The sequence below is a fragment of the Nicrophorus vespilloides genome, unplaced genomic scaffold (genome assembly GCF_001412225.1).
Source record: "Nicrophorus vespilloides isolate i.1.1-1 unplaced genomic scaffold, Nicve_v1.0, whole genome shotgun sequence".
NCBI classification, from domain to species: Eukaryota; Metazoa; Arthropoda; class Insecta; order Coleoptera; family Silphidae; genus Nicrophorus; species Nicrophorus vespilloides.
The window spans coordinates 180,134-206,183 of NW_017100107.1; the positions used below are offsets into that span (position 1 = coordinate 180,134).

General features: G+C 29.7%; 2 protein-coding genes across 5 annotated transcripts in view; one reads left to right on the plus strand and one right to left on the minus strand.

Moving 5' to 3' along the window:
- Positions 1-26,050, plus strand: part of LOC108568316 (disintegrin and metalloproteinase domain-containing protein 11) — a 127,106-nt gene that overhangs the window by 78,933 nt on the left and 22,123 nt on the right. For all 4 annotated transcript variants that reach the window (XM_017929319.1, XM_017929318.1, XM_017929320.1 and 1 more), the window contains exons 4-6: positions 2,963-3,042; positions 18,027-18,096; positions 21,582-21,728. In XM_017929319.1, the coding sequence (XP_017784808.1) occupies positions 2,963-3,042; positions 18,027-18,096; positions 21,582-21,728 (297 nt within the window). The remainder of the gene's footprint in view (positions 1-2,962; positions 3,043-18,026; positions 18,097-21,581; positions 21,729-26,050) is intronic.
- LOC108568317 (elongation of very long chain fatty acids protein 4-like) lies at positions 5,698-7,956 on the minus strand. The gene is made up of 5 exons (XM_017929323.1): positions 7,759-7,956; positions 7,518-7,708; positions 7,323-7,457; positions 6,675-6,917; positions 5,698-5,998 (listed from the first exon to the last, which is right to left on the minus strand). The coding sequence occupies exons 1-5, from the start codon at positions 7,817-7,819 to the stop codon at positions 5,819-5,821; spliced, it is 810 nt and encodes a 269-aa protein (XP_017784812.1). The 5' UTR covers positions 7,820-7,956; the 3' UTR covers positions 5,698-5,818.

Here is a 26,050-nt window from a genome sequence, read left to right on the forward strand (position 1 = left end):
GATGTAAAGGGTGGAGGAGATTCCCCAACCTGGCTTCCGCAACCTGTTCACATATCTTGGCGGCAACGGTCGTTATAGTTTCAATTAACTGGATTTCCCGGGAAATTGGATGAAACTCAGAAAACCACTTTGTTGTGATTCTCATTCTGTAACGTTTTATTTTTATTTCTATTCTAACACGTTTGTCTCAAACACACACATGGCAACTATAATTTGCAGTATTTTCAATAATTAATATCTGCTATAGTTTATACACGTATATAAATGAAAACATGAGTATTTAAATCTATATGTTAATTGATTTTTAACCAGTTAATAAGTAATATTTATTTTAAGAAACTTTTTTTAGAATAATGCAGATGAGTAATTTCTGAAAAAAAAAAACAATGAGCTTCTTTTGTCCCCGATAAACAGGAAACTTGAAATGATCTTTACCGGGAATCCCGAGAAATAAAAAAAAACAGTAAAATGAGATAAAAAATCTACAAAAACTATATATCTGTGTTTATGATGTTAGTCAAAAAAGGGTTAGTTTAAAAATTTCACAATTAAACTAAGATATAAACTACATACTAACTACAAAATTAAAACAAATACTTTAGTTGAATTACTTTATTATAAGTCACAAAACCTTCAAAATAGATAACTATAAATGTGCAAACGGGAAATTCAAATTCTATAAATTCCCGGGAATTCTTAACATAATCAATTTTGATGTATCATAACATAATATAATATAAAGAATACCCATTTTAGCTTATTACTTAATCTATCAAATGCTAAGAAAATATTGTTAAATCCTAGACTTTCATAACAATCTGTCAACTTAAATTCCAATTTGAAGCTGAAAGTAATATAAACAGTAAAACCATAGCACAAAGCTAATAACTACAAGAAACAAACATTTCTTATTATAAATTCTACTAAATTTAGGCAAGAAATAGGAAATTTATATAAGATTATTCTAACATATTTTTTTATTATTTAATTGAATAAGCTATTATATTTAAATAAATAATGTCAAATCTAATTTCCTTTTATATAATGTGGAATAATAAATATTTCTATATATTTTTTATTTTGTCATTTTTATATATAGTTTTATATATGAGTTTAACTATAATAACTGTTAATCCAGATATTTCTTGTATTTATAGAATATAATAAGTACGTCAAAGTGCATACTAGATAATGATAATAACATGATTTTTTATTCAATTCAAAATATAAAGTTTATTTCATATATCAAAAAATTATATTTGTCTATTTAATATTAAGATTTTTTATTTTACAAAGTAAATAATTCATATTTCTTCATCGTAAGGAAACTGGTACAATCAGTTATTTTTAATAAAAAACTTTTTCATTTCATATCAAAAAAATAAAAACAAAATCATTGTTGTCTATGTGAATCTCAATAACAACTATTGAAATACTGATCGTATTTTTATGTCTTCACATTACATTTACAGTGTGCAGGACAGAACAATATTTTTCGAGCAATGGTCGGGTGGAGCATATTTAGTTCAATCTTATCTTAAAATATATACGCTAAGTATAGCAAGAAGAGTTAACAGTTGTTGATAATTAATATGCAAGTTTTGTACAAAACGAATTAAATTTAAGTCAATTAATTCCGGCGTTAAGAGGTTAAACAATTTAGAATATTTGAGTAAATGAACTGCAGTAACTGAAGATTATATGCGAAAACATCATTGTCGATTTAGATATATTATTCTTGCTAGTATATGCAATGTATATCAAGAACGTGGTTGGAGATATTCAGAGTGTGTCTGGATGTAAATGCACGTGTGTATTTGAGAGCTAGAATTCGAGGTTGTCTGAATTCGTAATTAAGCGATTTAATGCATCAATGTTTGCATTGTCGTCGAGGTGCTGCCGCTAATTCCGCATTCATATTCATATCCACGGAGATCTGCTCTGGGGAACGGATGGATATGTATTTATTAACCACGGCCATCAACCGGCTTACGGATTTACATTTACTCCAGTATCATCAGCAACAGTATCAGTGGCAGCAGCAGAAGCAGAGACTCATCACTATCATCATAATCATCGTCACATCCCCAGCAAAAAAAAACCTGTTGAACAATCTCATTTCAATTTCGTGAAATAAGACCGTTTTATTCACTTGGTAATTCCATGCCGGGGCTTTCCGTCTGCATGCGACCGGCCTGTTCACGCCCAGCACTTTGCTGATTCATAACTGGATGAATTACAGCTACTCAGAAAAGGCATTTCCAGTCCACTCCCACACAACAGCTAACGTCCATCCGCCATCCATAAATCCCATTCCGTGCCAGGCCAACTAATTATGGGACTTCATTAAAGCATTGCAGTTTGTACGGAGTTTGACCACCAAGGAAACTCGTGAATTCCCCTCCTGCCCTGTCGCCTTCTTTTCTATTGCTTTTCCTGTAACAGAAACTCGATTAGAACGGTAACAAGTTTAGATATGAGTCGGGACAAATTGAATCGTCCTAAATAAATAATAACCGAAAGAAGGGGAGGATATGTACGAGTGGAAGAAAAAAAAATAACATAACAGCAGGGTGAATTGACAGACGGAAATTTATTGGATTCTTGCAATAGGAGGGGGTGTGGGGAGACGCGTGTTTGGATAAATAATGGAAAGGAGAGACAAGAAATTTGACACGTTGACAAATTGAAAAAAATGGTTTTCTAGTCGTGATAGGCATTAGATTTTGCTGTGATTTTGGATGCGTGACTTGATGTCGGAAAGTTTTGGTGGATGCAAACACCAACTTCCGGCCTCGGTAATACTGTTAAATTGTTGCCGATTTCGTGGCTAACGGACGGACGGTCGATGTGAATAATTTCGCGGATCTGCGCTTCCCGGAAGTTGGACCGGAAGGAGTGATGGGATGTGAGGAAGTAACATGTAATTCCTGCTTGTAATTCGAGTGTATTATTGTTTCAGACTGGTAAACACTTCCACCGCACCTCGCTTCTCATTAAGGCCTTCAACCACAAGTTTCGACTCGATCTGGAGCTTAACACGTAAGTCAAATTTAACTCAAACTTACTCTCTCTCTCTATCTATCTATCTACGTGTTCGTATCCTAAAATGCCACGTGGTGTGATGCATATTTCATTCGTTCCCCACGAAGGGACGACTTTTCCATCCCGAACCTCTTCAATAATTACAATGCACCGAAACTTCGTGCACAGTCAATATTTACGGAGTGTTCATCCCTTTTCCCATCTGAAACTATTACATCCTATTATTTTATTTACCTCACACCATTACAAACTTTACTCATGGATGATTCAATTAGTATTTCTTCACCACTAGACAAAACATCAAACACACACATTATAATTTTAGATGTTAAAATTAAAGAAAAATAATTTGAATTTAATCAGAAAATAAACAATATTTTTAAGAAGAAGATACAATTCAAAATTAATTATCATTAGTATAGTTTAAGACTCATTTGTAAAGACACAAAACTATATACAGCTAGTGCTTAACGACCACTCGCACATACAACCAATCGAGTGTGGCCATATGAATAAATTTGAAGTTTGTTTCAAAATTTTTAGAATTTTACCATGCTCGGTCGTAAAGTAAGAAGTACTTGTATATATTTTTGTTAATTAAAAAATATCGTATTTTATCATACAAAAAACTTATGACTAATTTATAAAATAATTTTGCAATAATATATTTTTAGAATGTGAAAAAATGAATTTTTACAAACTTAATACAAAAAAGGGACATGATTATAAGGACATTAGGAGTTGAAATGAGGCTGGTTTCTTATTAAAACGGAAATCATAATGCGTTCAATACAGATTAAAATTAATTCAATGATTAACAAATTATTTCATATTTATCAAACAATTAATTGATTTCGTTTTCAATATTTTAAATAATCCTAATTAATAAAACTATATAGTACATTTTTAATAATTATATTTTTTTTAAATGAACAGAGAAATGCAATATAAATATTATATCCCCCATTGAATGACTACTTGAATATTTATGACATCTTTAACATTTAGACGTGTCTGTAGTTTATTCAATGTTTTATATCAACCCGCAGTAGACTCCTAAGCAATTGCAGTCCTCAGTTCAATTGCTACTGACTATTAACCTGGATAGTTCCCAGGACACACGATTCTTTTTGAGCTCACAGAATTTTTTTGCATTAAAATTGAACAATTCATATTTTGTTATTAAGTTGCTAACATTGCTGACAACCAACGCTTCCCCTTGATCTAATTAACACTGTATACTAAGATTCTATAGTATGTAAATGTCCGTTCTATCAATTAGGCACATAAAACTTTTTTGGGACCAACATGGTATTTTGGGGCCCACAATCAATATGTGAAAAAGAATTGACATACAATAATATTTAAATTAATTTTACCTTTCGTCAGCCTATTTTATTTATTTAAATTATAATTAAAGGTGAGTTGAGTGATCTAATTAACTGCTACCAAGGCCCACGAGTGCCACTGCTTATATGTCACTTAAAAATTGGTATATCTTAAATACCTGTTGGTGTTAAATATATTTAATAATTGAAGATCGTTTAGCGTTTATGATACGTTCATAATTGACAAGCGCCAGGTTAACAAATAGTTAAAAAAAATATATTAACCTATGGATCGAGTTAAATTTTTAATTCGTTGCGAACTGCTGTTATCTTTTGTTAAACGCTGCTTTAATATGTAGTAAATATATAAGCTAATATTACAGTTTTGACATAGTTTTATTGAATCAGCTTTAATTGAGCAAGCTCTAAACGAGATCTGCATTTAATTTTTTTATAACATTTATAAACACAATTATTGTGTATTTTTTATTTATCAGAAGAAATTTAAGAAATAATCACTGCCTTTTCTACAAGCTCGAAAAAATACATTTGATACACCCGTAATCAGACGCCTTGTTATTTCATGAGCCTAAACATGGCGTAACTTGATCTTATAATATTAGATTTTTCTTCTTTCTTATCCATGTCGCACAATGTATTGATTCTCAAACAGACCATTTATTTTTCAATAAACAAAAAATAATAAATACAAATTCCTGTCCAATGTATTTTATTTACTAGAAAACATTATTAACAAAGACTACTAAGAAAAATAACAATTACTGAATAAAGTTTGAAACTTTGAAAAAAATTAATAATTACAATGTAATTTGATATAAATGCATATACACGAACAAAACTAAGCAATGTCACTCTGACTTTCTTCAGTGTTAATTATATTTAAATTTCCATTATTTGTATTCGGTCGATCTATACATAAATTTCAATAAATTTCAGTCTAATAACCCCTATTCATACTATTACCGTTCATATAAATTACCAATTAACATGTATTTTACAAAGCACAGAAAAACATAACAGTCATTTCCACAAACACGACTATTGTTTCATCTTATACATCACATGGGAGCATCTTATACTTGGTGAAATACGGTAATTAATATTATAATATTAGGTGCAAAGTTACATTAATAAATTTATTATTGACAATGACTAGACCGTTAAAACATGACGTTCATTCTGTACTTTATAATATATTTGACCTATTTAAATCAATTGTTTCATAGGTCAGGATTATAACATAATGTAAAACACTTACGTTATAATCCATTTGAGTTGCATGGAAAAATGTAGTTTTCAATTATATAAATGGAATGTTTGAAATTAATTTTAAGTTTATTAACAATTAGTTATTAACATTATAGTTTTGGTTGTCGTTGAATATATGAAATAAATATAAATATGAGTTTACGAAGGTATATCCATTATTGTTCCCGAATCTTCAGATTGGGTTTAATATAGGCTTTGAAGTAAAAATCTGCGAAGAGGGAAAATATTGTGAGGTTCTGTGGAATGAGGATGAAGAATAAGAATGTTGGCACGGGGCAGTTTGGTTGAAACGCCAGCATCTGCAGATGCTGAGCAAGCAGAATTCCGAATTGCAGCTGGAAACAGAAAAAGAGTCATAAGAAATACGAGTTATATTAACATGGTCATAAGCTTCCTAAATAAATGTAACGTTTTCTTGACTTACGTTTAACTTTTTTATTAAAAGATTTAGTGACAAGTTATTTAGTAATTTCAAGAAAATTGTTATTGTATTCGACTATAAACTTTCTATTAATGATAAATTTCAAATTATTAAATCAAATTTGTTTTCAGGAAAAATAAAAGAATTTTCAACTTTTTTGTGCAAAAGACGATACTCGATATAATACGCATTAAAAAACTTTTAACGCTATTAATTTTCTAATTTATTATGATATTTCAGGACAAACTTTAGATAATATAGTGTTATTTTTACTATATGAAAATGATATTTTTGTGTAAAAATCTTAATGCTATAAATCTTAAGTATTTTAAGTAAAAAGTCATACAATTGATTTTTTATCTAATTTAACAAAATTGTTTATATAAATAATATTATTTTTATCTAAAATTCATAACTAAATCAAATGTGGTACTTAATTTTTAATAAACAAATGATTCGAAATATTGTATTTTCGATGAATACTCGAGTATAATACGTAATTTTTAAAATTAATTAATTCTTTAAATAATTTATTAAGTTTATCAAAGTTTTAATATAAATGTTATTTCTAAGTAAAATTCTTAACTTACCAATTGAAGTTGAGTGATGTGCTTCTTCCACCAAATGCTCTTCTTGAATTCTGGGTTGTAAGCAGTCAACAAGTAATATCCGTACATAATGATGTGTACGAAGCTGTTTATGACAATGATGTACATGATGTAACCTCCGGGTACGAATTTGGTGAAAATCCAAGAGAGAGCAACCATACCCCAATGATGGTAGACATGAAGGAAGCTCACCTGATTTTCCTTCTTCCTTAATATGAAGAATACCTAAGTCAATGAACAAAAAAAAAGACAATTATTGCACGGTTTATTAAAAGCCGCTATAAAAATGGATCGTAATCTTTTCAAAGCTTTTAATCAAACCCACGGAATTAATGCTTTTAACGGTCGACCTTTACTGGTGGGGTGGAGAACGATATATTGCCGCATTATTTTTCTTTCGTTCGTACACTTTGTGTCCAATATGTAATTTCACTGTCCACCTTTTAATTATGTCCGCCAGTTTTATAGTTATCGCCGTTAAAAAAAGCTATTTTCAAATTTTTAACTGCTTCCAATGTGTATCAATTTCATATGTTTCTAAATGCTGAATGATATGCGTAGGGAAATAATTGATAAAGTTATAGTTTTATTGTCTACCAGTATAATAGTTAATGCCGTTAAATAACTTACCGTGTCCAAGAGGTCTGTTATCTTAACAATGAAGTAAAACCAAACAATGCGAGCAACGTGTATAGCCTGAGGTGAATTGGAGTAATCCACCGGAGCGCATAAGAAGTCATAGTTAACCAAAGCGCTTCTGCATCCCTGGAAAGTTTTGGATATAAATGACTTGTAGTTATGTTACATGATCTTGTGATGTTGTACCTCTACTACTATGTAGGTGCAAGCTGCTATCTGCGCTGCATTGTAGAAGATCATTAGCTTGTCGATGTTGAAAGGTTTGCGGTTCTTCATGAATTTGGGTCCGATGTCGAGGATCACGTACAAATAGAGTAAAGATATGCCGACTATTGACCACAGCGACCTCATCAGAAACCAATCCTCGACCCGTGGATCTGCAAGTATTCCAAGTATTTCGTCGAAACGCAAATATTAATTAATTTACCGTGCAGCGTGTTCATGGCATGGCAGAAATTTGTAGCCAGTTTTTTCAAAAGTAGAGCCATGTCGTCGCCGGTCACTACTGGAAGAATGCCGACAATCAATTTTCCAGTTTATATACGTCAGGTCAGACTTCCGTCATTTGCATACAATGAGTATAATACAACCTGTAAAATGATGATGGTGGAAAAACGGAATAATATCGAGTTTTTACATTTTTTTTCTTTGACTGTTGTAGGGATTTTGAAAAAAAAACGGTTTTTCATTACCGGTAAAAACGATTTAAACTGAATTTCGAATTTATATTTAATTCATATTTTAAACCAATTAAATGATAGACGAAAATACTGCGGTCAATAACCCTGTATATATATATATTTGTTTTTTTTATTCTAAATTGTTTGATTAATAAAAAATATATTTATTTATTTTTATATGTGAGATATTTGTATACGTTTTAACTTTTTATTTGTAACTGTTCACTTAATGATCAATTAATTTTGATACAAATCAAAATAATTTCCAACCTTACTAAAACTTACTTTTATCGTATCTATAGCTTGAATTAATACATCTATTTTTTTGTACTTTTATTTCTTGTATTAAGTTTTTAGAATTCAGCTTTAAGTGTATTCGGATTTACCATACTTTATTATATTTCTTGAAGACATTTTAACACGAAATGTTATTTTTTTAATTAAACAAATAATTAAGTTTCTTTTTATAGTCATGTTTAGTATTTAAATATTTTTTTAAACTTAATACAGTACGGTTTCGCTTTAATGCGTTAAAATCATTTGTGAAAATCTTCGTAAAATATACGATAAAATAGTTGCACAGCAATACGTTGTATGTTTTTTGCTATATTTTATTTATAAAAATTAAGTTGCTTGCATGGTTCTGGGTCTCATGTAACACAACAAGACATATTCTATGAACCTATAGTATTATAGGAGAGTTTGTTGTATATACAAAATAAATACATATATAAAATCTATTGGCGGTCATGTTTTCGCTTAGATTATTTATGAAAGCATCGATGCTTAAAAACAGACAAACCCAAGTAAGGAAGTTTTATTCTTTCCTTGCATCATCAATATTTTCTTTAGAAGAAAAGCAAGGAATCGAGTTTGTTATTAGGTTCCAAAAAGCCGTCCCATTATATAAGCCCTTCCTCGTTCTGTTGTCTCGTCCAGAAGCATCCATCCGTTGGCATCGAGACATATCTATTTCCTATCGACTCTTTTCGCTGGTAATTGCAACGGAAAATATGATGACTATAACAATTTCGAAAGCCACATGAACATGTGCTTCCACGAGACGAGTGGTTTCTGTTTCCATCCTTTTCTCTCCGCCCCACTCTTTGTATACATGTCTCTCTTGATAGCTCCTCTTTTTTTCATCCATCGTAGTTATGGAATGGTTGGCATTTGTATTTTCGTTGTTATTTCGCTGGGCCAGACGATCTCATCCGGAGCATCGAGGTTGGAGGTGGGCGGTTGGTTGGGGTTTGGGTTTGGTCGGATGGATTGGATTGCTGGAGATCGATGTTCGCATTAGGCCATGTGCGCGTATAATAACGGATATCAATCCAATATAACCGCCGGCCTACCATTATCAATTATCAATTTATCTGACTTGCTATTGCCAATTACCTTGATTGGCGTACAATATGAAATTATAATATACATATACGATTTTCTATCCATCCTCGTCGATAATAAAATCTCGCGAACGCCAACCCTCCAATCGAAACTCGCACGCAAATTTTGGCCACCCCATACATACATATATATTCTCGTTCCGCCATCGACCCTTCATCCATCGCAGAATACCGAACAACAGCAACAATCAACAACAACAAAAAAGGCATCGCCGTTGCAGGGTTTAATGGTGAACCACACGTTCGCATTGTTTCATTGTGCCATCCATTACCAATTCCATCAAAAAATCGCTCACCACTCCTCCAGTTTTCAGCTTTATTCATAAAACTCATTTTTTTCTGGTACTTTGATAAACAAAAAACCATCACCCTTTTATAAAAATGCATTAAATTATTATCATTCGTTATACAATTTAAAAAGAGCATTGATAATCACTGGTTTGATTATCAATGTGTCAAACGTGACACGCAAACACATTTTGCATAACAAAGTCTGTAAACAGTGGCAAAATCTGTACGCCCTGAAGATGGTTAGGAAAACTAAATCCTTAGAGTTAAGCAAGGAGAAGAATAGTTTTAAGAACGATTTCTTCCATTCTTGGTCCTTTGTCCAAAACACGAGATAAGTTAGGTTCTTTCCTAATTTTGACACACCAATGTTTGCGAATCAATGCACTAAGGTAGTGGTCGGTAAGCTTTTTCAAGCAATGAGCCATATTTTAGTATTGGATGTTAAACAATAATCCAGGTAAGCGGTCGGCAATGTGCAAATCGTGAGCCACATGCGTCTCTTGGGTACTTACATGTAGTCCCTAAAGTAAAATTAAAACAAAAACATAATATGTTTAAAGGCGATGTTAAAAGAATATAATAATACTTGAATAATCTTTAGTTTTTCTCAGTGAGACAAGAATAGATCATGCAGCTTTGGAGGTATTTACATTTACTAAAGACGTATTACTTTATATAGATAATTAATTAAAGATGCTTAAAATCTTATTTTCCTACTTAATTTAACAAATAATGACGAAAATGTTTTCAGCATTTCAAAAGCTTTAGTTTCAAATAATCATTATATCTTAAATATTTCTACGGGTGTATTTAAACTACATAAGAATTTTACTTTATATATAGAAAATGAAATATGTTGATAACGCATTAGCAAATGTATTGAATATACGATTTTTTTATTACTTTTTTTCTTTGGAATTTATGATCATTTTTATCTGACATACAAATTATCATTATTATTGAAATAATTGTATACAATAAAGTTTACTTTATATAATAGATTATTATATATGAAAATATTGTTTGTCAATTTTCCCAAAAACACTGATCAAAACAATTTTACAAAACTAAGTCAATAAGTATTTGAATAGCTTACATAATAATTTACATGTACATGTTTCATTTGATTTATACAAAGTAATATTAATATTAACAATTCAATTAGTAATATTGCGTAATTTTTATCTATAGTTCAGACCTTCCGTGCAGTTTGTATTTCCATACAATATAACCAACCTATATTAATTATCATTTTCTTTTCTTTTTTTATGAATGAAATAATCTAGTTTATTTCACGTGTCTTGTAATTATGACTTTTAATTAAAAGCGTCACTGCGGAATTGAAATGCGTCTCTCAATAGGCCCTTGCTTTCAGTATCCATAATTAATAATCAAAAAGCCTTCCTTTTCCTCCTCTTACATTTCGCACTTTCAACCCTTTCTCCATCAACATCAATGATGACTTCATCCAAATTCAAGAACATTAATTTAATGCTTTACGAACGGAGATTTTTCTAGATTGCATTTTCAACAGTTTTTATACGAAAATCCTGTTTATTATTAAATTTGTCGTATTTCGGTAACTCAAATGCCGCTCACTATAGAAGTATTTTTAAATATTTTAGAGCTCCATCTAAAAAAAACTAGTGGCGCGAACTAAGATTCGATCACTTCGATATCACAGTGGCCTTGCATACAATTGTGCATAAGTACAATAGGATATGGCGGATATCTTCGCCGCGTTTCCACAAATGTTGAAAATGATCTTTCCACGAGTATATTTTCAATTCCTTAAATATAGAATTACGTTATTAATTAACGTATTAAATTTATCTCCAGGTTTCAAATAAAAAAAGAAATGTTACGGCTGTATATGTTTCAATTGTAGAATTATTTGCAATTCTTCAATTTTCTCTATTATTTGAATAGTGCATCTCCTTATTCTTTATTTAACTCTATTAAAATAATGTGTTTGAATGAACTTCTTAAACATTTTCTTACACCGGTCTTAAATACACTAATTTCAACTGTTAACAATTTGCTTTCTTTCGAAACTTTTAACACAAATTTTTACTTTAAATATTATTTAAATTTATTTTAATCACTTTTCACGGAATAATAGTTAGTCAAACTTATAATCCGTTGATTAGTTAACCTTATTTATTATTTATTGAAACAATTTGTAGAAAAAATGTTAGTATTTATGTTTATTTTAATATAAATCTATGTTTTTAGTTGATAAAATAATCGATAAACTCGAAATAATCTTACATTTACAGATTATTGCTGGAAAAAATATTGGAAAATAAAAATACTTTGAAATATATACATATTAATTTATTCTTTTTTTCGTATATTTATATAAAAAATGTGTACAGTAAAAGCAGAAACAGAAATAAATATAACTGGAACGAAATATTATATTTGCACAAACAAAACTAAATTATATTTTACGTGCGGGCCCATTTTACTCGCACCCATACGCGCATATTCGCATGTGTATAGTAATAATAATATATGCGTACGCTTTTGTGGAAATAATATTTTCCCCAGTTATTTTATATAAAGCGAATGTAAACTAAATGAACCGAAACGCAGTGATTAAATTGAAAAGAAAGAAAAAATGAAAAAAATTATTTATAAAAAAAATGTAAATAATGGGATCAGACAACCATATTCATATGTCAACAAAAATGGTTTATGCACTGCGTTATGGTTTGTAAAAGTATTTTGTTTTCAAAGTCGCTTTGTTTGGTTTCAATAAACGTAATGAATTTTGCAGCGTTTGTAATTATTTTTCTATTATGTTTAAAACTTTATATTTTTCATTCTTAAAAAATAATTTATTTATAAATAAATTTATATTTTATTATATTATAGTGGAACTTGTGGAAAAAGTTTTTAAATAAAATGAATTATTCATTCATTAAATTGCAGCAATACCTCACGGATCATAGTGCGACTTCGATTAGCCCCGATTTACTATAGAAATTATCGTTTTTTTTTCTTAATGCAGTCATATATTTTCTTGTGTGGTTCAGTTTTTCGCAGTGTCGGACCAAACAATAGTGGGGGCGGATCTGTAGGGGGCTCAAATATAAATTTGTTTATGGCATTCAAATACTAAAACTGATTGGTGTCTAGGGCCTTCGACTTTCTTAATGTGGCCCTTCGCACTATGATATTTTCCATTTCAAACCATGGGGGATCCTCAAATAAAAATTTGCTAGTTGCAATTAATTTTATGAACTCACACCCATTGATACTTAAAAAATCCCGAGCGAATTAAAGACTCAAATAATATTTTACAAATAATTGAAGTTTTGCCACTGATTTTTCGATTTGTCCTGTTTCAAATAGTCGGCGGAACCTTTTATCTGGACTATGCGGGGTTTAAATGCGAAAGGATATTCTGAATATATAAATATTTTAATGATATTTGAATTTGATGATTTTAAATGTAAAATATTTATATATGTGCTTAAGGAATTACAATACAAGTACATATTGTTCATTTAAATTTATATAACAATAAAATAAGTTTCCTGTTATGAGTTTTTTTATTGTATTTTTTATTTTATTTTAAATTGATATAGTCTTGATTTTTTACTCTTACACTTGGAAAAACATTCAATATTTTTATATAAATACGATACATTTTTTTAAAATATGTATTCATATTTGCACTTTCAAGAATACGGGCATCTTATAAAAATATAACTAATAATCATAATTTATTGACAATAAAAAATGTACATAAAACAACAATAATAATATTTATTATAAAAGTCACATATACAAAACATATAATCATATGTTATATAATATTATATAATCATATTGGAGATAAAATAGATTAAGTGTTACAAAGAACATTAGCAATTCCAATAGTTAGAAATAATTTAGGAATATTTTTTCATTAAAAATACTTTTTTCTAATAAAAACATGATTCTATCATATGATAATAGTAAGTAACATAAATTATAAGTATTAGAAATTAGTAATAAGTACTTGTTTTAGATTGACTTAATCATGAGTTTATTTTGCAACTAGAAAATTTTGAAATGTACTTTGCATTTTCATTGTATAACAATAAAAAAATCAAATAATTTATGTTTTATACATAAAAAAAACGTAATTTCAACTTCGATTAACATAGTAGAGATTTCAATACAGAAAATATTTTGCATAGTACGGATAATCGGTTCCACCAATATCCCGTTCTGTTTAACTCTTTGAAGGACAATCATACAATTTACTAAACTGAATCAATATCGGATGGTATGGTTTCAACATAAACATATTTTGCTGCATCATCAAATTAATTCCTTTCCTGGACATTTTCTAGAAATTATAATAATGCCCCACTAGGCAGGTTTAAAATGTGACACAATACGTGTCCCACCGCCCCTCAAAGAGTTAAAACCGCAAAAAATAAACCGAAAAAAAAATTATATAAAGACAAACTTCGAGCATTTATGTACTATTAAATTGTATTACTATTTTTACATTAATTTAATGCTTTGCGAACGGAGATTTTTCTAGATTGCATTTTCAACAATTTTTTTTACGAAAATCCTGTTTATTATTAAATGTGTCGTATTTCGGTAACTCAAATACCGCTCACTATACTTCTATATAATATGTTAAATATTTTAGAGCTCCATCTAAAAAAAATCCGATCATTTATATACTATTAAATTGTATTATTATTATTTTTATATATAACTGTGAGGTGTTTCTGTATTTAGTTTAAAAAAATTGTTCTAAATGTAAAAGAAATAAAATTTGAATTAGATAAACCCTATTTTTTTAACAAATTTAGGTTTTTCATGAATGAAAAAATAGAAATACATCTAAATATAAAACTTGTTATTCAATTGTATTAATAATATTAATGTAAACTTTATGAAAATTTGTCCTTGGTTGTATTAATAATATTTTGTAGCTGTTGTTTTGTATGCCAATGGGGGAGGAGTGGGTGTTTGTAGGATGGGTTTGTGGATGTGTAGGGGAAAACGGGGTTATGTAGGGTTCGGGTGTTGGATGGTTGGCGTTTTGCATAAGCGTTGCGGCGCGGCCTGCTTTTAATGAGGGCGCCGAGTGAAGGGACACGAAATCGGGACTGGGTGTGAATATTAAAGCGAAGGGCGGCCGCGCATCAAAATGTTGATTAAAATTCAGATTTCGACATAATAATAATGATAATCGTCATCGTTGTTGTAATAATAATAAGTGAACGGCAGACTTAGCAGACTTGGCAGGGCTTTCAGAGAAGACGGCCTACGGGCGAACATTCTAATTTATTTCTGTAAGATGACTTTATTTTATATACATATACGTCTGCAATCGTATTCATCATTGCAGGAACGTTGTTTTTCTAAGTTTCTTTCTTTATAGAGAAAAAAGAAACGTAATTTGTACGCTTTACTTTGTTACAAGCTGCGACCCTTAATTTATAGTATATCTATTAGAAAAAAACAATACCTCGCATAGTGCGCTTAATCAGTTCTGTAACTGTTTAAGGACTTTTAATAAACGTCACTTATTTGTAAAAAAAAGAAAACAAATATAATTTATGTAGAATAAAGAAAGGTTGTGCACTAATTTTTAGTATTTATTAATATTTTGATCAATTGAAATTTTGTATTGTTTTGAAATTTACAAACCTAACTATAATGAAACTGTATTAATCGAAGATGCTGCTGCCTTTTTGAACTAATAAAAACTTTTCCGGTTGTCATATAGAAACGAGCTGTCTTTTAAATGCACACTATGATTCGATACATGCAGGTCGTATATCATTTGTTGGATAATATTGTAATAATAAAGACTGAAAGAGGCTACAATCAATATCACCCTATAAGTATCACTAAATCTGAAAAATCTCTAAAATTATTAAGTTTTGAATAGCATTAATTGTAGATAAAAACTTACAGTTGACATACAATTATAAAAGTTGGTGCCGAATGATATATTGCATTCGTTAATTTAGATGTCTTCAAATTTATGACTACTACTTCAATTGGTACACCTGGAATTAATGTATGTCTCTTGTTTCGCAGAGTGTGGATACAGCATGTTAATTACAGTATAATTTAATTCCGAGCGGAAAGACTTTGGTCATCATGTTTGAGCAATAAATATGTTAAAATAAAATTAAAATACATTTAATAATAACTAAAGTGATAATTCTTTGATATTAATACAGAATATTTAGCAAATCAGTTTGATGTTGATATTAGAAACTGTGGGATTTTGACTATTTTTTACTAATTCTTCATCTTAAAAGTAGATTATTGTGTCGAAATATAATTAACATAGTGAAATAGATAATAATTTGAGTAATTTTATCGATTTATATCAATTATTAACAAAGTAATTAATTAACCATTATTTTATAACAAAAAATATATAATTAATATCAGCATATCTAATTTTCATTGATTTGTATTTAACATTGAATGTACAAATATGTATAAATCAATATGAAATGTGTATATTAGTGGAACCTCGCTTAACGGATTTTTACTCGTATAGTGAAATACTTGTATAGTGAAACATATTGAAAAATACACATAATATGATATAGAAGGCGCGCAATCCGGGACTTCTCTTCTCATTATGTAAAACGTACCTCGTTAAGCGAGTCAGTTTTCTTACAATTAATTTTGCTCATTAAGCGAAATGCTCGAAATTTGTTCTTAGTTGTTTTTTTTTTAAATAGAATATACAAACATTGAAGTAATTTGAATCGATAAGTTAATTATGTCTACTTATAGAATAATAAAATGTTTTTGTGTGGGGTACATGTGGAATGTAGATGTAGATAGGAAAGTAATGATAAAAAATATTTAGAATTACAAACATAATTTTGTATTAAAATTATAATTGTAAAAATATTTCATGAATTATAAAAAATAAGATGAATATAAAACTATTTGATAATATATATTCAGTTTCATAATTCAATATAAAATAATTTTTTTTTTTAAATCATTTGAATTGATAAGTTAATTCTGTCTGCTTATGGAATAAGAAAGTACGTTTGAGTTGAGGTGAATGCAGAATAGGAATATCTATAGGAAAAAAATGTAAAAAATATGTAAACGAATGTGAATCGAAATCGCATGGAGCGGAAAGGCCGGGGATTTCGAGGGCGACCGAAAAACACGTGTTATGTATTGTAACGATTGTTGGTTACGGGATCATACATAGAAATTGAAGCTCAGAGACATTACGTTCCATCGATATTTCTATAGCAAACTGTTACATATTTCATGAACCACTGACACTAACAAAATTGTGTTCCCTGATCCCACCCACACACGCATTTCTCTCACTCCCCCATCCACGTTTCATTTATTTATTTTCTTCCTCAAATATATTCTCATTTCGACAAGTTATATACATACAAATATTGTATTTTAAATCCATATGTTTATTAGAAAAAAATGCTGTCACTACAGTTTCAATATCAACTGACTTAAATTTTTATTGATTTTAACAATAAAATTTACAGTAAAAATGCAATTTTCACTGCAGTTTCAATTTCAATTATCGTTTAGATTTTTCCTTCAATTTTTCATTCAAAATTACACTAGAAATTTAACTGTCATCTAAGTTTTAATATCAATTGTCCTTAAGTTTGTTCATCATTTTAAAATTAATATTTACAGCAACAATAAAATTATCACTTTACTGTCAATGTCATCTGTCTGTTATATTTTTCTTTTAATTTTTCAATTAAAATTATTCCACAAATTTAACTGTCACCTCAGTTTCAATATCAATTGCCCTTAAGTTTGTTCTTCATTTTAAAATTTATTTTTAATGTCATCTATTTGAAGTTTTTCACTTCAGTTTTCTGTGTTAACTGTTTTTAGATATTTGATTCAATGTTTTATTCGAAATTATATTAGAAATTCAACTGTCACTTCAGGTTTCAATGTCAATTGTGGTTTAGATTTTTCTTTTAATGTTTCTTTCAAAATTACACTACAATTGAATAGGATGTTAATGTTATTATAAATATTAAATGTATAGAAGAATTTGTTTTATAAAGAAATAAATTACTAATAAAAATAAAGATTGTCCAAAATGATTGCATCTATATTTATGTAGAAACTTATTTCATGACGCACCGATGCTAACGAAATTGTGTTTTATGATCCTCGGCACACGCAATTTTCTTTCTCATCTTCCTTACATCCACGTTTTCTTTATATATTTATTTACTTTGTTCCCCAAGTAGACGATCTATTTATAGACGCTTAGCCACGTGGCGGTTTCTAATGAAGTTTCAATCTTGTTGCAGGCAACTCATCGCCCCGAACATCATGCAAAAGCATTTCCTCAACAACGGAGCGGAGCAAGTTTCCAAACAGGTAAACAGTTATGAAGGTTTTACAAGCTCGAGACGAAATTGAAAATTTTAATTAATTTCGAGGCGGTTTCCCAACCACCGTGTAACAATAACAGCAACAACAATAAACAGCATAAAGTAAATAAGAAAAAAAAGTAAAAGTATGCAAATAAAAATAGGTATTTCGTCAACGCAGTTTCCAGAGGGTAGGTTTCGGTTTTAAAGGTAGAGTCGTCATATAAAATTTAATTAAACGGGAATCGCACAAAGGCCAGAATCTCACAAGTTGCCATCGTTAAAATCTCATTCCCGCCTTGCAACCCTCGGATTCTGAAACTCCCACCTTTTCCACCTCCCCTCGCAACCCCGTTTTATAATGTTCCCAGGGGATGGAATGGATTTTAATTCTCTCTCATTACGCAAGTTTTGGTAATTAGGGGGGAGCCAAATCGGCTTTCGACGTAACGAGGAATGTTTTTGATTCCGGCTTTCACCCCACGAAAACGGTCTTTCCTCAGTTAGCAAACACTGAAACTTACCTCAATGCGTGCTTTCGCATTTCAATATCGACGATCTCTCCTACCTTTATATATACAATACACATATTACTGAACTCCAGGATCTATGAATGTTATATATTTGGATTCATCAAAGAAGCCGATTGTTTGATACAGTTGTAGGTAAGGAATGTCAAAGCCATAAAAGAATCTTCGAATCATTCAAATAATAATTAAGAATTTCCAAAGGGTATGTATTTATTAGTACAAATCATCTTTTTATTTATGTGACATTGATTAATTATGTGTTAAATATACAACTTAGTAAAATATTTACAATTATAGTAGATAGCGTTGAGGAATTAAAAATAACATTTTTTTAAGTTGCTACATGTCACGTTTTATGTCAAAAATGACAATTTCAAACTATTATCATAGTTTTTTTTTAGAAAGTATTAGGCTTTTTCTAATTTATATGAAACAATTTTATATCAAAAATTTGCATAATGGTGCTACCACACAGCTATGTATATAATTGAATTTTATTCTTAAGTTTTCGTTTCTATTTCTCTTTTCAGTCTTTTCTCTCATTTCAGTTACTATTTATTTAATTAATAATTACATAAATTTAACTGTCATTTCAATATCAACTGTCTTTTTTTGTAATTTTTACATTAACAATTATACCAAAAATGCTACTGTTACTTCAATGTAAACTATTCTTTAGCTGGTTGAACATACTCAATTATCCTTTAATTTGGTTGGCATGTCAAGGGATGAATTTTCATAGTCCATAACATCCGATATTGGTACAGTTGACGAAGTTGTCTGATTCAGTTGTCTAGAAATTTAGGAATTTCTGGCCCATCAAAGAGTTAAGTCCTTTTTTATTTATGACATTATGAATTACAGCAAATATGCAAATTTCAGCTCAGTTTGAATGACACTTTGTCATTAATTAAATTATGAATGTAACTGTCACTTTAGTTTAAATATCAAGTTCTTTAAGATTTTTTTTTATTTTAACATTAAAAAACTACACTAGTAATAATTTTAAATACGACCTAAAAATCAAGTTTAGATCAATTCAATAAATAATGTTGCTGAGTGCTGAATAGCACGGACTATAAAAATTCTTAATAATTTACGATGATCCAAACTTAAAGAATAAAGTTAAGAAGAAGTTAGAGACATGCGAATGATTTAGTCCGTTATCTTCGTTAAAGTTGTACAAATTTTCAGTGGTAATTTTTCACGCCGACTTTTATATACGGGCGTGAACGATAACGTCTCCATGAAATTACGCTTTACACGATTGTTACACACATTCTTCTCGTACTTTTTTATACACATATATTTCCATCCCCTGTTTGCATGTGCGGTATTTTTTTCAGGTTTTTTCCCTCGTTTCATGAAAATTCATGGACGTTTTAATCGGCCGTCCCTCCAGGGGCCAACAAATCAAATCACATTTCTGAATGCAGACATTATACAACGAGCAAAAAAAAAGAAGAAAGAGTGAGAGTAGAAAAAAATACGCACAGAGTCCGAGCGTATATAAAAAAAACATTAACAATTCCATTCAATCTCAGCTAAAAATCTAATTACGCTCCACCCTCGACATGTTTTTTTAAAAACTGAGGAAAATAAACGTATATAAACATGGTCACGTTTATACGAGAAGTTAATTCTGCAGACTTGCAAAAATAATGTGTACTTCTTTCAATGTTAATTTAGAGGGATTTTGATTTATACGCGATACTTTAGCACAATTTTTAAGTTCGAAATGACAAGTAGCAAAAATGTATTCATTCAATGTTTTATATGAAAAATTGAAAGAAAATGTCAGTTGACACTATAACTGAATTGACAGTTTCATTTTTGTTATAGTTTTTAATGTAAAAATAAAATTAAAAATTTAAGGACAATTGATATTGAAACTGAAGTTACAGTAGTGAAATTTTAAATAAAAAATTGAAGCATTTTTAATGTTAAAAATAAAAACAAAAATAAGTTGCATTGGTAAGGTTATTTTAAATAATAAAAATGAAAGAAAATGTCAAATGACAGTTGCCTTTAAAAAAAATTCAGGACATTTGTTATTGATACTTAAGTGGCAGATGCTATGGTAGTGTAATTTTAAATGAGAAATTGAAAGAAAATGTCAAAGGACAGTTGACATTAAAACAATTGATAGTTGCATTGTTGGTGTAAATTTCAATTATAATTAAAATAAAAAACTTCAGGACAGTTGATATTGAAACTTAAGTGATAGTTGCATTGGTAGTGCAATGTCAAATGAGATATTGAAAGAAAATACACAGTCAACAGTAAAACTGAATTAACAGTTACATTTTTGTGAATTTTTAAATATTAAAATTAAAAAAAATCTTAAGGACAGTTTATATTAAAACTGAAATGACAGTAGAGTTAAGTGACTGTTACGTTTGTACTGTATTTTTTTTAAATTGTAGTAACTGAAATTTAATGTTAAAATTTTCGATGAAGTGATTTTGATTTATAATAATATTTAAGATATTTAAAGAACGTTTAATTTAAAGCGATTGTATTTCCAAGAGCTTAGATGTGTAAATGCATTCATGTAGGATTGCCGAGCAAGAGCATTAACAATTCCATTCAATCCAGGCATACATTTCAGATTTAATTGGTATAATTAATGTTAATCAAATCCTAGGATTTAGTCGAGTTTAATTCAGGAATTAAATAGTGCAGAGGCGCGTTTCCTCGTCCCTCTTAATTCTATCCTTGTTCATAAATAATTAAATTAAATTGCGCGCCGCTCCCAACGCCAGGACCCCAGGACCATCCTTACATCCGTATCCATTCTTCTAAACTCATTTCGAGTTTGTGTATATTTCCTGATTCTACGAATTTTGTTTTTGATGTTGCTGTTTTTGTTATTATTGTTGTATATGTATGAAGAGTTTCAGAAGAGGAAATAAAAAAGTTAAGAGGAAATGAAAATTGTGTTTGGTTTGTGTGTTTTCAGGAAATCGAGCACTGCTATTACCATGGTACTGTACAGGACTATCCCGGGGCGACGGCGGCCTTCCACACGTGCAACGGCGTCAGCGGGGTCATCCACGTTGGCAACGAAACCTTCGTCATACATCCCTTCTATGGGGGCGATCTTTCGGTCAGTAACTCATTTGGAGTTCACATATTGATTTTAATTTAAACTCCATTACCATGCTGAAACACCATTAATACTAAATCACGGGGATGTTTGTTGGCTCTACACACACACACACATATACACTCACTCACATGCATATACAAACCCTCTCATATAATATATACAGAGTAGTTCATTTAACGTTGATCATTTCCCAAATATCTCAATAGCTCTTATAATTTCATAAAGTAACTTAATGCATTGAGAAAAACATATTTTATACCCAACATGTCTTTTTATAATTATTTGGTTATAAAAAGCGGCAAGTTGGGTATCAAAAAAATGGAGGATATTACATCTGCAAATATTTCTCTTCAGTTTCTCTATGAAATCAAAAATTATGAAAGAATGCTAAAGATATTATAGTTTTACAATTTCATAAAATAATTACAGAAGAATTTAATATTTTGTATACTCAAATACAAGTATAAAGTGAAGGATCATATTTTTCTCCAATTAAAAGTTATCAAGAATGCATTAGTTTTGCTCAATTAAAATTGAATTTGTTTCTAAACCAGCACTTTGCGATGATTCGTTTATTGTACTATGTTTTGTTCCTATTTTGTACAATTACAAAATACTCTCTAATGACTTTATCAATTTCTTCCTATTTTTCCTATAATTACCAATAAAAGACACTATTACAACAACAACAAAGTGCATAAATTATGATATAAATTCAAATTATATTATATTCAAAATTTTAATCTTGTTGTCAAAGATAATCCTGTTTTACAACGATATTACATAATTTCTATACCAAATTTGCATAAGCTACAATTAGAAATCCAAATTTCCATACCCTAACTATGATTAAATATAAATTTACAAGAAATTCTAAAGTCACCATAGCTTTATATGAACATTTTAATAGCTTAAATAAAACTTGAAATATATGCTTGTCTTAACCGAAATGTGTAAATATAACTGATTATTTGTGTTGTTGTGATACTACTAAAAATATCTGATGACCTTGAAAAATCATTGACTTTATGGTGTCCACTACCTCAAAGCATATATAGATGGTTCTGAAATCATCTCAATATAATAATATCTCGTGTAGTTCGGCTTCGATCAATCCGAATTCATTATTGCGAAAATTTAAAAACTAATGTTTAATTGAACTAAATTAAAATGAATCAAAGAACATTTCAATAATAAATCAGTTTTTGCATTTAAACAGTCAAGACTTAAAAAAACGCCACTTAAATAAAAACATTTCAGCTTACAGGAATTCTAATATTCTCCTAACTTACGTATATGTAACGAATAGTTACATAAAATGAACACTCTGTATATAAGTAAATATATACGATGGACAAATTCATCCATTTCCCTGCATTTTTTTGTTAAACCAGCTACCATCGCATAAAACTAATTAACAGCCATGTCAAACGATTGTTGTAACACCAACATTGAAACGCCTGCAGCGAAAAAGCGAAATTACATATTTAAAAGGGGAAGAAATGGGGCACAACTTTACACAATTAAAAAACGTTTTTTATATATATATATTTACTGTTTTCCTCTCTGCCACGAACAATGAGCTTATTGAAGTTTTTTCTCTATTTCTATTTCATCTATGTATATATAAAAATACACAAAGAGAAAGAGAGAAAATAAAGTGGCATTTACACTCCAGACCTGTGTAAAGTACAGGCGTTATAAAAGCGAACGTCACCAGCATAAAAGCATTTTATTTCATTGACAGAAATATTTCCTTTTTGCACCTTCGCAATTTCTTTTTAACTGGATTTCCATTGCGTTTGCGAGAGACCTCAAAGCGATGAATAAAATAAAGGAAACACCTGTACTTCAGAAAACGTTCGCGGCTGAAAAATAACAAACTAAATTTCGCACCTCTTCTGAAAGGTTTCCAATACTTATCATGCCTCTCAACGAATTCGAAAGAATACGATGTTTGCGTTTGATAATAATAATAAAAAGAAACTCAATTCAAGGATGATGGATAATCAATCTTCAAGTGTTGCTGATTTATATAATTTTGCTACATTGTACATTTATGAAATATTGAATATATTTGATTTGAGTTGGATTAATTATATTTACAAAACATACAATACAAAGATGATGGATACCAATCAATAAGCATTTCTGCTTTATTTAATACAGTCATACCTCGTTTAACGAATAGAATGCGTTCCACGAACTTCATTATCAAAGGTAAAACTATGATAGCCAGAATACGAAAAGAAAATAAAAATCTTATTTTTTTTTGAAGAAAGAAAAGATTTATTAAATCAACAGTCAATTTACATATAAAGTAAAATTTCGTTATAAAATATGAGTGTAAATTGTTGATTGTTTCTGCTTTATTTCTTTCATTTATCAATTGCCTAAAGAAGAATTTCTTTTTTATTCAGTACGTACTCTAGGCACTGACCTATAAGTGCGAAGTTTTTGGGTCCCACAAGAAATAGTTGAATAAAAAGTCAAAAATATATATATATATGTTGTGAAGTTCCACTCGAACACAATCAACCCCATTCCACCCGTCATCATATACTTAACTGATACCTAGAGCGCACGACAACTTTTTGTAAACATTGATCGCTTAACACTTTTTCATCTTTACTACAAAAAAAAGATTTTAAAGTTTTCTCAGGGCCGCACCAATAAACACCAATTAAGTAGATGACGGGAGGCAGGTTGAGATTATTAGCATCTTGTATGTTATTTTTTTCTTCTAGTACAACTTCTGTACACATTTTAAGCCAAACTTCATTTAGGCGTTTGTTAGTAACTTCTTTTCGAGAACTATCAATGTTTTCTGACAATTACGCACTTCCTTATAACGAAGCTTCGTTATCAAAGTTACGACTGTACTCAAATCAACAAAGGTATATGCCAAATCTAGTTGAAGATCTGATTACCAGATCTTATAAATTATGTATATATAATTAGGCTTAGAGTCAACTAGTTTTTTTGGGGCACATGAGACTTTTTGGACTTACAAAAATTAGTTAAAGTAGAATTCAAGATTACATAATTAGTTGCTAAGATGTCGACACTGGTCCCACACAAGGGTCCACCACAATCTTAATTTGGTCCTACTAGTTACTGTATTAAATAATACTTTTGATAAACAAATAAGTAGATGCATTTGGCTGGAAGAGATATCTTAATTATACAGTATTATTTTCAGTTCGTTACATGTATTATATTTAATATTAAGCTTATTGAGATGAGAATAGCGCAGGTTCACGGCATTAGGAAGGCCCGAATGGGTTTAATGCAAACTTAATGAAGTTGGGATTGTGGCTGGCAACAAAAGGCGGAAAACTTGGGATAATCTTGTAAAAATGGTAAGGAGAGAGTGAGCGGTCCTTCTTGCCATCTTGCGCTTTACATAATTAGGATATTATTAAAGTTCTGCTTCTCTTCCCCTCCAACCCAAAAGAACCCTAGTTCTTTTTTTCTCACTCATTTCTCTCGCTCCCCTTTTTCCCGACTTTAATATTACATTTTCTTTTTATTATTATCGCGCGTGCAAAATGGGAGGGCGAGGGTGTTAATGCTTTGGAAAGTTTCCGGGTGGCGTCTCTCGCATTGACACAGAGGCGCGGACGGATGGAATTAACTTACGTAATCCACGTTTAATAGCCTCGACGGCCTGTTCCTAATCAACGAGATTTTCCTGCACCATCGAATCATATCCAGTTACAGTTTTACACCATTATACTCTCTATATAGCCCACGTATAAGGTATACATTTTGTTTGTAAATTTTCAATTCATTAATAAAAAGTCAACATGAATTTGAAAACGTCAATAGCAATAAAATATTTTGATTCCCAAGTATAACTTTTAACGCTTTCTATTTCCTACATAATCCAAGTAATAACAAACTCTTTTACGAAAGATTTATATATTCCGAATTGTTGTATAATACGTATTTTGCTATTGAAAATAAAAAGCGTAATTTATAAAATGAAATTTGAAAATACTGATTCTATAGTAATACAATAAAATACTATTTCCATTGATAATAATGTAGTAAATAGCGTAATACGTTGTATAGGATACACATTAATATTGAGAACATCCATATATATTAATATGTACACGATTTCTATTGTGTAGTAAGTACAATTGTGATTTGGTATGTAATACCCATTTTTAATTTAAAATTTACCCTATCGATAATATATAAAATGTACAAATAAATATTGCTTTAATTTACAACTTTTAGGTTAATTCACAAACATGTGTTAATCATTTCAAATATAAGACAAGTCAAGAATTTAGGAACTTATTTTTTTT